The sequence below is a fragment of the Agaricus bisporus genome (assembly GCF_000300575.1).
Source record: "Agaricus bisporus var. bisporus H97 unplaced genomic scaffold AGABI2scaffold_7, whole genome shotgun sequence".
Lineage (NCBI taxonomy): Eukaryota > Fungi > Basidiomycota > Agaricomycetes > Agaricales > Agaricaceae > Agaricus > Agaricus bisporus.
In genome coordinates this window covers 753205-764769 of record NW_006267370.1, presented here as the reverse complement: position 1 = coordinate 764769, position 11565 = coordinate 753205, and the positions used below count along the sequence as shown (strand labels likewise).

At 45.0% G+C, this 11565-nt stretch overlaps 8 protein-coding genes and 1 non-coding gene across 9 annotated transcripts; 4 read left to right on the top strand and 5 right to left on the bottom strand.

The window, feature by feature from the left end:
• Positions 1 to 100: 100 nt before the first annotated feature.
• AGABI2DRAFT_t71 lies at positions 101 to 201 on the top strand. Its single transcript has one exon. It is a non-coding gene; the product is annotated as a tRNA-Lys (tRNA).
• Positions 201 to 1172, bottom strand: AGABI2DRAFT_179248 (hypothetical protein). Its single transcript, XM_006462478.1, has 5 exons — positions 994 to 1172; positions 818 to 931; positions 633 to 761; positions 406 to 577; positions 201 to 343 (listed from the first exon to the last, which is right to left on the bottom strand). The coding sequence occupies exons 1-5, from the start codon at positions 1123 to 1125 to the stop codon at positions 258 to 260; spliced, it is 633 nt and encodes a 210-aa protein (XP_006462541.1). The 5' UTR covers positions 1126 to 1172; the 3' UTR covers positions 201 to 257.
• A 221-nt stretch (positions 1173 to 1393) lies between these two features.
• Positions 1394 to 2580, bottom strand: AGABI2DRAFT_193664 (hypothetical protein). Its single transcript, XM_006462477.1, has 5 exons — positions 2529 to 2580; positions 2225 to 2469; positions 2072 to 2165; positions 1885 to 2012; positions 1394 to 1793 (listed from the first exon to the last, which is right to left on the bottom strand). Exons 1-5 carry the CDS (start codon positions 2540 to 2542, stop codon positions 1522 to 1524), a joined length of 753 nt encoding a protein of 250 aa, XP_006462540.1. The 5' UTR covers positions 2543 to 2580; the 3' UTR covers positions 1394 to 1521.
• Positions 2581 to 2629: 49 nt separating this feature from the next.
• On the bottom strand, positions 2630 to 3640 carry AGABI2DRAFT_186432 (hypothetical protein). Its single transcript, XM_006462476.1, has 5 exons — positions 3594 to 3640; positions 3338 to 3543; positions 3195 to 3288; positions 3017 to 3144; positions 2630 to 2969 (listed from the first exon to the last, which is right to left on the bottom strand). The coding sequence occupies exons 1-5, from the start codon at positions 3614 to 3616 to the stop codon at positions 2698 to 2700; spliced, it is 723 nt and encodes a 240-aa protein (XP_006462539.1). The 5' UTR covers positions 3617 to 3640; the 3' UTR covers positions 2630 to 2697.
• Positions 3641 to 3651: 11 nt separating this feature from the next.
• AGABI2DRAFT_223923 (hypothetical protein) lies at positions 3652 to 4932 on the top strand. The gene is made up of 2 exons (XM_006462475.1): positions 3652 to 3833; positions 3881 to 4932. Exons 1-2 carry the CDS (start codon positions 3657 to 3659, stop codon positions 4862 to 4864), a joined length of 1161 nt encoding a protein of 386 aa, XP_006462538.1. The 5' UTR covers positions 3652 to 3656; the 3' UTR covers positions 4865 to 4932.
• Positions 4933 to 4940: 8 nt separating this feature from the next.
• On the bottom strand, positions 4941 to 5633 carry AGABI2DRAFT_119393 (hypothetical protein; the record flags this gene model as incomplete). Its single annotated transcript, XM_006462474.1, has 1 exon — positions 4941 to 5633. The coding sequence occupies one exon, from the start codon at positions 5631 to 5633 to the stop codon at positions 4941 to 4943; it is 693 nt and encodes a 230-aa protein (XP_006462537.1).
• A 254-nt stretch (positions 5634 to 5887) lies between these two features.
• On the bottom strand, positions 5888 to 6267 carry AGABI2DRAFT_193663 (hypothetical protein; the record flags this gene model as incomplete). Its single annotated transcript, XM_006462473.1, has 3 exons — positions 5999 to 6267; positions 5956 to 5960; positions 5888 to 5933 (listed from the first exon to the last, which is right to left on the bottom strand). Coding segments are annotated over exons 1-3 (294 nt in total), but the record flags the coding sequence as incomplete, so codon positions are not given.
• A 69-nt stretch (positions 6268 to 6336) lies between these two features.
• Positions 6337 to 7576, top strand: AGABI2DRAFT_193662 (hypothetical protein). The gene is made up of 5 exons (XM_006462472.1): positions 6337 to 6507; positions 6590 to 6678; positions 6743 to 6970; positions 7029 to 7363; positions 7424 to 7576. Exons 1-5 carry the CDS (start codon positions 6371 to 6373, stop codon positions 7502 to 7504), a joined length of 870 nt encoding a protein of 289 aa, XP_006462535.1. The 5' UTR covers positions 6337 to 6370; the 3' UTR covers positions 7505 to 7576.
• Positions 7577 to 8187: 611 nt separating this feature from the next.
• On the top strand, positions 8188 to 9855 carry AGABI2DRAFT_193661 (hypothetical protein). The gene is made up of 11 exons (XM_006462471.1): positions 8188 to 8344; positions 8399 to 8462; positions 8522 to 8607; positions 8670 to 8851; positions 8904 to 8916; positions 8981 to 9025; positions 9082 to 9136; positions 9187 to 9247; positions 9365 to 9467; positions 9519 to 9584; positions 9644 to 9855. Exons 1-11 carry the CDS (start codon positions 8276 to 8278, stop codon positions 9725 to 9727), a joined length of 828 nt encoding a protein of 275 aa, XP_006462534.1. The 5' UTR covers positions 8188 to 8275; the 3' UTR covers positions 9728 to 9855.
• The last annotated feature ends 1710 nt before the right edge of the window (positions 9856 to 11565 follow it).

Below are 11565 nucleotides of genomic sequence, written 5' to 3'. Positions count from 1 at the left end.
TACAATACACACTACCCTTGTATGCGTCTGATATACTTTATAGTAGCATGGTTGACCCCGGAAGGAAGGACTCAAAGATCAAAAAATATTGTTCTAATAAGCCCGCCTAGCTCAATTGGTCAGAGCGTCAGACTTTTACGGCTAGGCTTGCTGGCAAATGTGATCATCTGAAAGTTGCGGGTTCGAGTCCCGCGGTGGGCTATATTTTTATTCGTGAACATATGCAAAACTACATACATACAGCGACGATATAGTTTTTAGTCCCGAGGCGGCCTTTGAACCAAATTGAAGTGGTCGACGACGATTTGGACGATATCTCGCCACTCTGTCATGGCACCAATACCTGGGTATATGATAACATCAAAAGGAATTGTGGTGTGTTATAATCATATTGTATACACATACCGGAATCACCGCAGGCTAGATTTTTGCCGATAGGTCCAACGATAGTGTATCCTACAACGTCACGAACGATTCGCAAATGTTCCGCGGTGAGAGGGTGTTCATACATGAGTGTGTTCATTGCTGGGAATACAAATGTAGGTGTTGTAGGTGCAAGAGCTCGGAGGAGTGAAGTCTAAGCTTTTTTGTTTAAAGAGTGGGTGGAAGGGAAATCAGTGCGGTTTGCGTACTGCGAGGTTATCACAGATGCCATGGGAGAGTTTAGATAAAGTGTTGGCGGAACATGGGGCGATGAGGACTATATCTGCCCATCTGCGTAATTCGATGTGAAGTATTGGATCACCGATTTTATATGAATCCTGGTTTTTGTGAGAATGATTTAAGAATATGTGGGAGGGAGAGAGGGGGGACGTACCAACCATTCATCTTCGTCTGTCCATACATGTACACCACAACTTTCGATATCTTCACGGTTGAAGAATGTGAGTGAAGGTTTCGTAACTACTACTTCTACTTTCACGTTCTCGTACTGTTCATGAAACAATTAAAATATATTAGAGTCGGGAAGAGGAGGAGGATGTTTAAACGTACTGTTAGTAATTCACGAACGATTAAAGGAGCTTTGATGGAAGCGACACTGCCGGTGGTTATAAGAACGACGTGTGTATGATTGGGTGTACGTTCATTATTGGCGATGAAGACATGTTTGGATGAGGTAGTCATTTTTCGAGAAAGAAGGAACGAAGACTAAGATCCCGAGTTGTTGTGGGTGAGCACTTGAGTCGAAGGTGATGTCGTCATCATCGCGATGCCCACTTGTGGATGTTTATCTTATCTGTCGGCATAGGATCACTGCCACCACTTGATATAATTATCCCTCTTGTACTTTGTCCTCTCGTCAGCATTGATTGCTCTTTGTTCGTTAATAAAATCTTATCTCCCTCACTCTGTCTTGCTAAAAGAGGTGTAGCTGTTGTTGTTGCTGTTTTGGGATCATCATTAATATTGTAGAAACCATACTATTTCTTTTCGAATTGTTCGATGCAACAATTCAATTCAAAGATTGCCTAAGTATCCATCCGAGGGGGGTATAAGGTATATCCAAAAGTCTCTCAAAAATCACTTCTCCAACGTCCCCAATTCCCTCCACTTCTCCCACAACAAACCCACACCCACAACCTGACCAGGTTCACCTTTAATCTCCTTCAACTCCAACAAATCAAATTCCTGCCCAAACGCCAAAAAATGAGCGAACAAAGAGTTGAAATGGGGTTCCGCTCTGAGATGAAGGATTTGATGAAAATGAGCATGGTAGATGTGTGCAAAGATACGTAAGAGTTGACGGTAGATGTGACGTGAGATTCCAGGGAATGTACGTTGAAATTCGTGGTCTAGAAGGTGAGGAAAACAAAAACAAAAATAGAACCGTTCAGGGTTTTTTTCGAGTGAGTGGCATGTGTGTGTTATGGAGAGAGGACGTACTGTTGTTGGTAGGAAAAACGTTTTCGTCGTCGATCATGATTTGGATCGAGGACATGACGGTATCGATGTATTGTGGTGCTGTCATATGAATGAATCTGCCTGAAGTTTGTTGCCATGGGTAATTCAGGCTACAAAAGAGGAAAATGGTTGACCGACGGAATTGAAATTTCAAGAGAGGGAAACGCACTTTGGTCCGACGGACATAGTAGGACAACTATGTTGTGTACAACATTCCGCTAACACACCATAAAATTCATTCAAATTCGTAAAAAAGTCATATACTAGAAAAAAAATCAAATCTTTGAGTCAGTCGATTCAACGTCACTTATGTTCAACTCACCATTCACAGCAACCCACTCCATAACATCAACATATTTCGGCAAAACGACGATCGTTTTGAAATTTCCCTTAACAAGCGCGCTGTTTACGAATGGACTACACAAATACAGTGGTTTTTGTTCTCCGCCTGCATCGTTGTTGAAAAAAGGTGAGGAAGGAGACAAGGAGGCGCCTGGCGATGGGGGTTGTGATCGACCGTTTCCCGGAGTGGGTGAACGCCTCGTCCCACGTGGGGCTCGGTTGCGGCTGATTGTAGCGAGGATCAGCGTCGGATTTGGATGGAATGCGGAGGGGCAATACGTTACCCGAAGAAGGACATTTTTTGCGGGAGGAGAGAAGGAGGTGGTTGGGATAATGGATTTAAAAGGACAGGAGAGCAGCTACGTGACCTTTGATGGATGATTGTAGTCATAACACCAGACCTCCTCATTTTTATTTTACACAGACTGTACAAAAAGTTTACATATGTATATTTTATGTTTCGAGCAAACCCATCTCTCTCCATTTTTCCCATAGAGCGCCAACACCGACAGGGGATGAACTGGCACCCTTGAGATCTTTGACTTCAAGTAGGTCGTACTCGCGACCAAAAGCAAGGAAATGCGCGAAAAGAGAATTGAAATGAGGTTCGGAACGGAGATGGAGGATTTGTGGGTAATGTGCGTGGTATATATGTGCGAAAACGCGGAGAAGTTGGCGGTATACGTGTTTAATTGTTGAAGGGAATGCTTGAGGGAAATCATTGCCTGAAGGCAGGTTAGATGTGGGTGCGGGGTGAAGTTTTGGAGCGCACCTGATTTAGTGGGGAATACATTCTCGTCATCGAGAAGATTTTGAATCCATGTCATGACATAGTCGATGTAGGTTGGTGCTGGAAGATGCACGCTTTTGCGCTCTTGATTGATCCAGGTATAGCTCAAGCTGGATGGAACAGGATCAAGTCTCGTTAGCGACTCAGACGCAGGACGTACGTTGGACCAGCAGACATGGTGAGGCATGCCTGCGGGGTACAGCATTCAGCGATAGTTCCGTAGAACTCATTAAGGTTGGTATAAAAGTCAAAGACTGGGAGCCATGAGCGGGGGGCGCGGGGAGACGGGGAAAGGGGACGGACTGTTGACGGCGACCCATTCCATGATGTCGACGTATTTGGGGAGCATAACGATGGTCTTGAAGTTGCCCTTGACGAGGGCGGCGTCGACAAAGGGGCTGGAGAGGTAGAGCGGCGACGTCGTCGTCGTCGTCGTCGTCGGGGGTGCGCTGTGTGGATCGGGCGGGGGCCGCTTCGGGGCGCGCTGGCCGCTGCGGCCCATGGAACGGCTGGGCGAGTGAGCTGGGTATGCAAAACAAAACAAATAAAAAAAACATACCTGATTGAGCCGAGAAAGGACATGTTGGCGGTAGCAGAGTATGGCCCGATAAGGAAAGCAGACATGTCCTTTTCTCTCCACGGCAGAGGCCTCAAGCTCGAATCCGCCGCCGACATCGCGCCCCTCCTCGCCGACATCGACCCCGCCACCCTCCACGAAATCCATCTCGGCGGAAACACTTTCGGCGTCGACGCAGCCAATGCTCTCGCAAGCTTCCTCGAGCGCACGCAGGTCCTCAAGGCACGTACCACCCACCCACCCTCCCAACGCTCACTCACTCCCTCCAGGTGGCCGACTTTGCGGACATCTTCACCGGCCGTATGATATCCGAGATACCCCCAGCCCTCACTGCGATCTGCAATGCCCTCAAAGACAAGACCTCCCTCGTCGAAATAGACCTCTCCGACAACGCGTTCGGCGGCCGTTCCGTAGAACCCATGGTCCCGTTCCTCACCCACAACCACTCCTTCCAGATCCTTAAACTCACCAACAACGGTCTCGGCCCCGCAGGCGGTCGCGTTATCGCCGATGCTTTGCGCGAAAACGCTCTGATCTCAAGAAAAGCCGGAAATAAATCAAATCTGCGCGTCGTCATCTGCGGCAGAAACAGATTAGAAGATGGATCCGCTCAGGCTTGGGCTGATGCCTTTGCCGAACATGGTACCCTAGAAGATGTCAGGATGCCGCAGAATGGCATCAGGATGGACGGTATGATCGCTCTTGCCGCCGGTCTGAAGAAGAATCCTGGCCTGCGACATATAGATTTCCAAGATAATACATTTACCGATGATAGAAAGGACACTGGTGTTCAGGCTTGGGCAAAAGCTATGGCCTCTTGGCCTGAACTCGGCGTACTCAACCTTTCCGACTGTGTGCTTTCTGCTGATGAAGATGATATCCCTGCACTCCTTGAAACGATCGCAGCCGGATCCAACCAAAAACTGCATACACTTCAATTACAAAACAACAATCTCGGTACCACTACCTTTGAACTACTTGCCAAGAACGTCGGTGACAAGATGGTGAACCTCCTGCGATTAGAGTTGCAGTGGAATGAGGTGGAGGATGATGACGAGCATCTCGAGAATCTTTCCATCGCTCTAAAAGCTCGCGGCGGGAAATTGATTGTCACTGATGAAGATGAGGAGGAGGCGGAAGAGGAAGCAAAGGAGGTTGAAGAAGAACCAGAACAGGTCGATTCGGATCTGAAAGCGGTCGATAAAGCTACAGATGACCTTGCAGACCTTCTTGCAAAAGTCAGCGTTTCTTAATGTACATACTTTTAATTGGAACTACGAAATACCCTTAAGCGTACAAGAATATAAATTTGTGGTGTATCAAGAGAACTTATCTTTTCATTACAATCCACCTGTTCTCTGAACCCTCTTTCGGTTTAATTTGGCTTGAGGTCTTGAGCCCAAGTAACCATTCATCAAAGGATGAGTCGCCTTCATCAAGGCAGAGACAACGACAAAACCATTGTCGCTCAGCAGACCACAATTCCCTATAGGCAGAACGAATAACGTTCCACATTGACGCTCGCGCTTTTTCTCGTAAAGTATCAATAGATATCATTACAGCTCGTCCACCCCAACTGTCGGGCTTCTCTCCTTCATCGTCAAGCAGACGAGAAATACATTCATGTCGAGTCAAAAGACCAATCTGATGATAATTTCCTCGACGGAGGTTTAAAGTCAGTTTTTGAAACCATATGACTGTGGATTGCGAGATATGTGTGTTGCTGGGTGATTGTTGGTGATAGAAATTTTGGGAAGGGTGGTTTGAGATGAGGAGATGGAGGAGTGATACGATGTGAGATATACTGCTGTGTCGGTGTTGGGTTTCGGCTGCTGATTGCGACGATGATGTTTTGTCGTTGATGACTTTGGGATAAAGATCGTTTAGGAGAGTTGGGATGATAATGATGGTGTGGTGGTGAGATGCGAAGATCACGGAGAGGTATAACGATGTTTCGTAGACTGGGAAAAACGGTGAGCGAAGAGTGGAAGGGTGAAAGATGACGAATTCCGGACCTTCCATAGTGAAAGAATCAATTCTAGCGCTTGACGAAATACCTTCTCTCAACTTTCCTGTTCACACTCTCAGCAAGGGATAAAATATAAAGAGTGGGAAGACAGACGAAATAGAATGAGAAGGTTTTCCTGTTCTTCTAATCTATGTTTCTTTTGGTTTGGTGTTTCACGATGTATGTCCACGCGAAGGTTCATAACTTTTTGAACCTATTATAACGAGTGAAAAAGGATAACAAAGAATATCAAAAATCAAAATCATACCTTGTCCTCGAGGAAAACACGATATTCTTCTTGAATTTTATGATTTTTCAAACTAGAAAACCACGTCCTCAAACACTTGTGTAATATAATCGACAATGACAAGAGACATACGAATCTCCTGATTTTTCGAGGCCGCTACTTCGACTTATCCAAGGCATAAATTCCATTTGTCTTCTAGTTTCCGTTGAAATTGTTTCGGAACGGGGAGCATTTGTATTTGTCGTTGAAGGAGTTGAGATTGTTGTTGGTCTTCTATCATTGCTTGAGTCATGACCTCGATTTGAGTGATTTTCTCCTCCTCCTCGTCCTCCTCGAGCTCGGGCATTCCATGAACCTCGCCCTCTTCCTCTGGGCATGAGATGAGTTCGTGGAAAGGTGACAAGATATTTTTAGATTACCGCTGATCGGCCGTTCAACGTCAACCGCCGTTCTTTCAGCAACTCCCATAACTAATTTCAACGCTGGCAACGAATCTCGAGAATTATGACGAGGGAGATTGCAGAACAACCTCAGACTAATGATGTACCTCTTAGAACTGGTCTTCCAACTCGAGAAGAACTCCTCGTCCACTATCCAGCTAAATTCACATGGAACCAGCTCAAAACATTTGTTAATTCTGGGTGCGCACAGCTCGTCGCTATTCTTTTTCACTTTCGTTAGTTTTTTGTTTGCTGAGATCGCTTCTTTTCTTTTTATGTATAGAGATCTGGGACTACTTAAACGTGATAAAAAACTTCAGAAACGATATGACGAATGGGCAGTTGGTATCGTTGCCAAATACGGTTCTATAGGCAAGTTTTCTAGAGTCATCATGGTCAAACCTTCTCCCTTCACGTTGAGTTTTCTCAATTTTAGTCAATTATTTGTTGAATTACCGATTGCAATGGGGCAAAGCGGATACGCTTTCGCTGTTGACGTCAGCTTTGAAGGACGAACCTCGTAATGTTAAGGCTGTTGAACCTTCGAACGGTTCTGTTATTGTGAAAGAGCCCCCTCCTCTTCCATCCGACGCCCCTGAATATTTCAGTGTCGATACACCGGCCGAATATATCAGTATCATCCAAAATGACTGGCCTTATTCCGGTACGTACCACTCATCCTTCTACCATAAGAAATCCACTGAAAACAAAAAAATCTATAGTCCCAGCAGAAGTTGAACATACCCTAATCTGGACACGCATCCCGATATTTCATCCATCCCTCATCTCACCTCTCATAAAGTCGCGTATAGACCAAGACGGATTATGGGGATTCACAGGAAACACATCACCACCGCCTTCACCCTCATCAACCTTACCATCCTGTTTACCAGCTTTATCAGATTGGAATATCACTTTAGAAAATATGGTCGTTTCGGAAAAACCGAGTGAGGAGGAAGAGATTTTAGTTAGAAGAGCTGGGGGAGAGGTACATGAGTTTGTAAGGAGGCGGTGGGATGAAATTGAGTGGGAGACGGCTTGGTTTGTTAATCCTCCTGTGAGTTTTGATTTTTTTGGATAGTTGAGAGCTTTGCTTTTCTGACGGTTTGGAATTTAGAGATTGCAGAGTGTGCCTGGACTTGCGCATATTCATGTTTTTGCAAAACAGAAGAAATCTGTTCTTCGTGAATTAGACTAGATACCCCTGGAGGACATTGTTGTAGGACCATATTGCTAATCATTACCTAGGTCTAACCATGGTTTCTATTGCGAACATCCGAATGAAATGGGGATCCACGCCACTTCAAACTTCGCTGTAAAGCTTCCTAAACTCTGAAGGGTATAATGTTAATCGTTTGCTAACCATTCCCTGATAGTTAGTACCGCCTATCTCTTCTGCCGATTTCCGCATGGAACATGGACTTCCATCACCCCAAACATGTCATAAAAGCCTCATCCCAATTGAGATCCTGAAAGCTAGCATGTTTGTTGTTCGCTTCCTAGGCGTCGTCTAGTCAATACTGTGAATGTCGGCGTGCAAAAGGGATCAACTGCTCACTAGAATTAGCGGTGCCGTGACACATTGCTCTAGTACCGATTCGACTTTCCGGAACCAAATATGGAGGCGACTTTGTCCTTCTTGCTTGGCAAATGGACAGGATAAGAGGTCATAATGCCAGCAAAGCAATCATCTACCAACGCTCTCATTTACATTCTTATCTCCCCGCACCAAACATCGTTCATGGCTACTGACGCTCTTCCGACTGCTTACAAGGAATCATCCAGCTTGATCGAGTGGGATTCTCTTACCGAGGAAGATCAGATGAAGCAACAAGAAAAAATGGCGAAATTTCTACAAGAGCCTGGCACAATCGAGAAATTCATTGAGGCGTGCAAGAATATCGGTCGAACGGCTGCCGCCATTGAGGGTGACTTCAAGACCGTCAAGAATGGCCTCGGTGACCTTCACATGAAATATGGTCAAAATTTCCCTGACGTTAGAGAAGTATACATTCCGCGATGGGAGATGCTTATGGCTGTGAGTAATGTCTTGCTTCGGCTGTCACCCTGGAATAACCTCCACGTGTGCTAGGGTTGGATTGAGAGACTCGGGTCTTCAAAGAGACTAGCGATTGAAACTGCACTTGCATTGACCAGTCAGTTGTTCCCATTTGAAACCAGACTTTTATCTCTTAATGACGCTGACACTGGATAGACTATGGTGCAATTCTTATGCGCATTGCGGATATCCAAACTCAGAGTGTATTGGAAGGCGCGCAAAGCGCCCTGAGGGCCTACGTCGTAACTATGACATGTTTAGTTTTTGTCGAATTTCTGTATCTTGACGACTGCTCTCTTTGCAGGAAAAATATCCAATAGATGTTGCAACGGAAGTCGCAGATGGGTTCAAAAACCTTAGGATCGACATTCAAGATTTTTCCGACGACTTTGCGAAATACGTCGGAAATTTCTGTTCCTCGAATAACGCAGTGAGCCTTGAGGCTTCTATCGAGGCTATCAAACAATGCCAAGAGACAATTTCTGAGTGCGTTATACTATGGCTTGCATTTTCGGGAACTTTCTGAACCTTTTCGCAGTCTTGACAAGAAGGTACGTCGTTACATACAGCCTCACAAAAATCCACTTCATTTAAAGCTTTTGCCTCCTTTGTTAGATCCAAGAATCTGCTATGGCGTTAGGTTGCAGCTCTATCTTTGGAGTATGCATGGGTCATCATCACGTCCCAATTTTATTCTGATTCAGACCTTCTCCCAGATCCTATCCGACTACCCAGTTGGTTCCATCGGTCATTATGTTGCGCAACGCAACGGTGAGTTGGGCTCTATGAGGTTCAGGGAGCCTTTATGGAATCTTCATTAGAGGCACAGGCCAACCTCGGCAAAATCAAGTTTAGCATCAGCTGCTCCGTGTCCTTAGATAGGTCAGCATTTTCCTTTTCCCTTTTTGTTGCTTTTCAGCCTTTTTTCAAAATCGATACAAGCGCGAAAGTTGAAAGGCTAAAAGATCGTTTTAACATTAGACTGACGCCTTTCGCTAGACTTATCGCCTTAATAGCTGTGCAGACGGACTTTGAGAAGTTCAAACCTGACATCACTGATATCTGCGACAAGTTAAGCAGTTTTGCTAGCATTTGGGCTTTTGTGAGTGCCTTGTTAAGTGACAGTCTTCACTAATTCAAACGTTTTAACTAGGCTACTTTGCAATCCATTGAGTTAAATGTTGCGCTAGATGAAGGAATGGTAGCTCTTACGCGCAAGGTACGAGCAGGAGACGCCATTAGTTTCGTTTCGTTGGGTAGTACTGATCATTTGTATAGAAATTCCAATTCAAACTCGCACTACTCATAATTCAGATCGAACCACTTAGGGAGGGCTTGAGAGCATACGCCGCTCAAATTTAACTCCCCGAAGACTTTGCCTGATGTGGAATGCGGAACTGAACATATCTTCCTACGTATATTGTATGCCATTAGGATTATCGGGCGTGCCGAAACACTTTGCGTGATTAATGACAATCGTGGCTCATCAGAACTGACGCTTCCACGGTATCCCTTGGCTTGGTTCCTCAAACCCAAGTAATTTCTCGATACCATAAGTACGCCTCGACGCGTCGTCCAAAAATAGACCACCCGTTCGGAGTCTGAAAACGAAGTTGTCAATCCAGCTTTAGTCGCTGCCTCGACTCTGGAGTAAACACATGGCGTCGTCCGATCCACAACGAAACCCAACAACTGAAGAAGAGCAAAATGCAATTAATCTTCCATCTAGTCTACCCCAACCAACCGGAAATCTCGCTTACGACTCTGTTCAAGTGAGTTTCAAATTCGTTATTCTATATGCTTGACCATAGCTTTTGATCGTTCAGAGCGCGTTAAATGTTACTTCTATCCCATGTTCACGTGAAAGTCTACTTGCTGGGATTGCTGCTGGAGTGGGTATAGGTGTCGTTCGTGGTCTAACGCTTCGTATGTCCCTCAAAGTTTCGAAAAAACCATTTTCCTTACAAACATGTATCAGCACCTATAAAGGCTGGAAATTGGGCTGTGGCGACATTTGCACTTACTTCATTGATATCATGGTAAAACACTTCTCTTTCATTCAATCTATATACTTCGAAACTAATCACTATAAAACAGGCAGATATGTCAGAATAAAATCAAGCGAGAGCGTGAACAAGTTGCTACTGTATTAGAACAAGCCCCTCGACGACGAGCAGTTGCTAGTGGAAATGACAATGATTCATCATCATCCGCCACTACAAATTCTTGAGAGGCCTACCTTTTATCATCTCCAACACACAAGTCTCTGTATAACGACACTGCGCATCCCGCATTTCTGGAGGGAAGGGTATTTACGGGAATAACATTCTGGTTTACCGAACAACAATAATGGTCTGGCCTCAAACTCTATGCAGCTTACAATCATACCCGTGGTGAATCCATCGAACGCACTCTGTCTGAGGCTTCCTTCTACACAGTCTTGTCTTCTTTTCTCCTCTAACTCTTGGGCTTTATCGGTGATACTTCTTACCGATGATCCAGTCCCCAAAGACCACGAAGGCGACTCAGCTGACGAATTTGTGCGCTATTTCGTCCTCACCACGAGTTCTCTCAAAACTATACACCGCGTCATCCACGGCATTATTGACCCCGCTAACGCTACTTTGGTGTTCACGAGTATAACACTCTAATCCAAGGAATCGGTACCCCGTTAAGGTTTCTGCTCATGAGTCCCAAGAAAACTCTTCTACCATCACCATCAATATCATTCGCCAATATTGCATTAGCACCATGAAGTATCGCCTCTATTAAACAGCGAACGACTCTCCAGAATGTGGTCACATTTGCTTCTATCTGCTATCTTTCCACACGGGCGTATGGGTGAAGAACTTCGATCCAAGGAGCTATTCTAGATATTGAAATTTGAACATTTACCAGATCAAAGCTAGACCTGCTAATAATCCGTTTACAACAAATAAACCCCCCTCATCTACCAAATACACCTATCGCTCCTCTGTATCTACTTACCAAGATCAATCCATTCTATTTCCATAGTACACTCATTTTCTTTTCTAAAAACGTCCCCCTCACGTCCTTTCAACAACAACATCACACACAAAGTCACTCAAACCAAAAACCTCTTCATGATCACCTCCCCAAAAACCAGCCCAGCAAAAAAACTAAAAAAAGGGTTTACTAATTGTATAAAACGAATAAAAATACAAAAACTCTAAGAATAG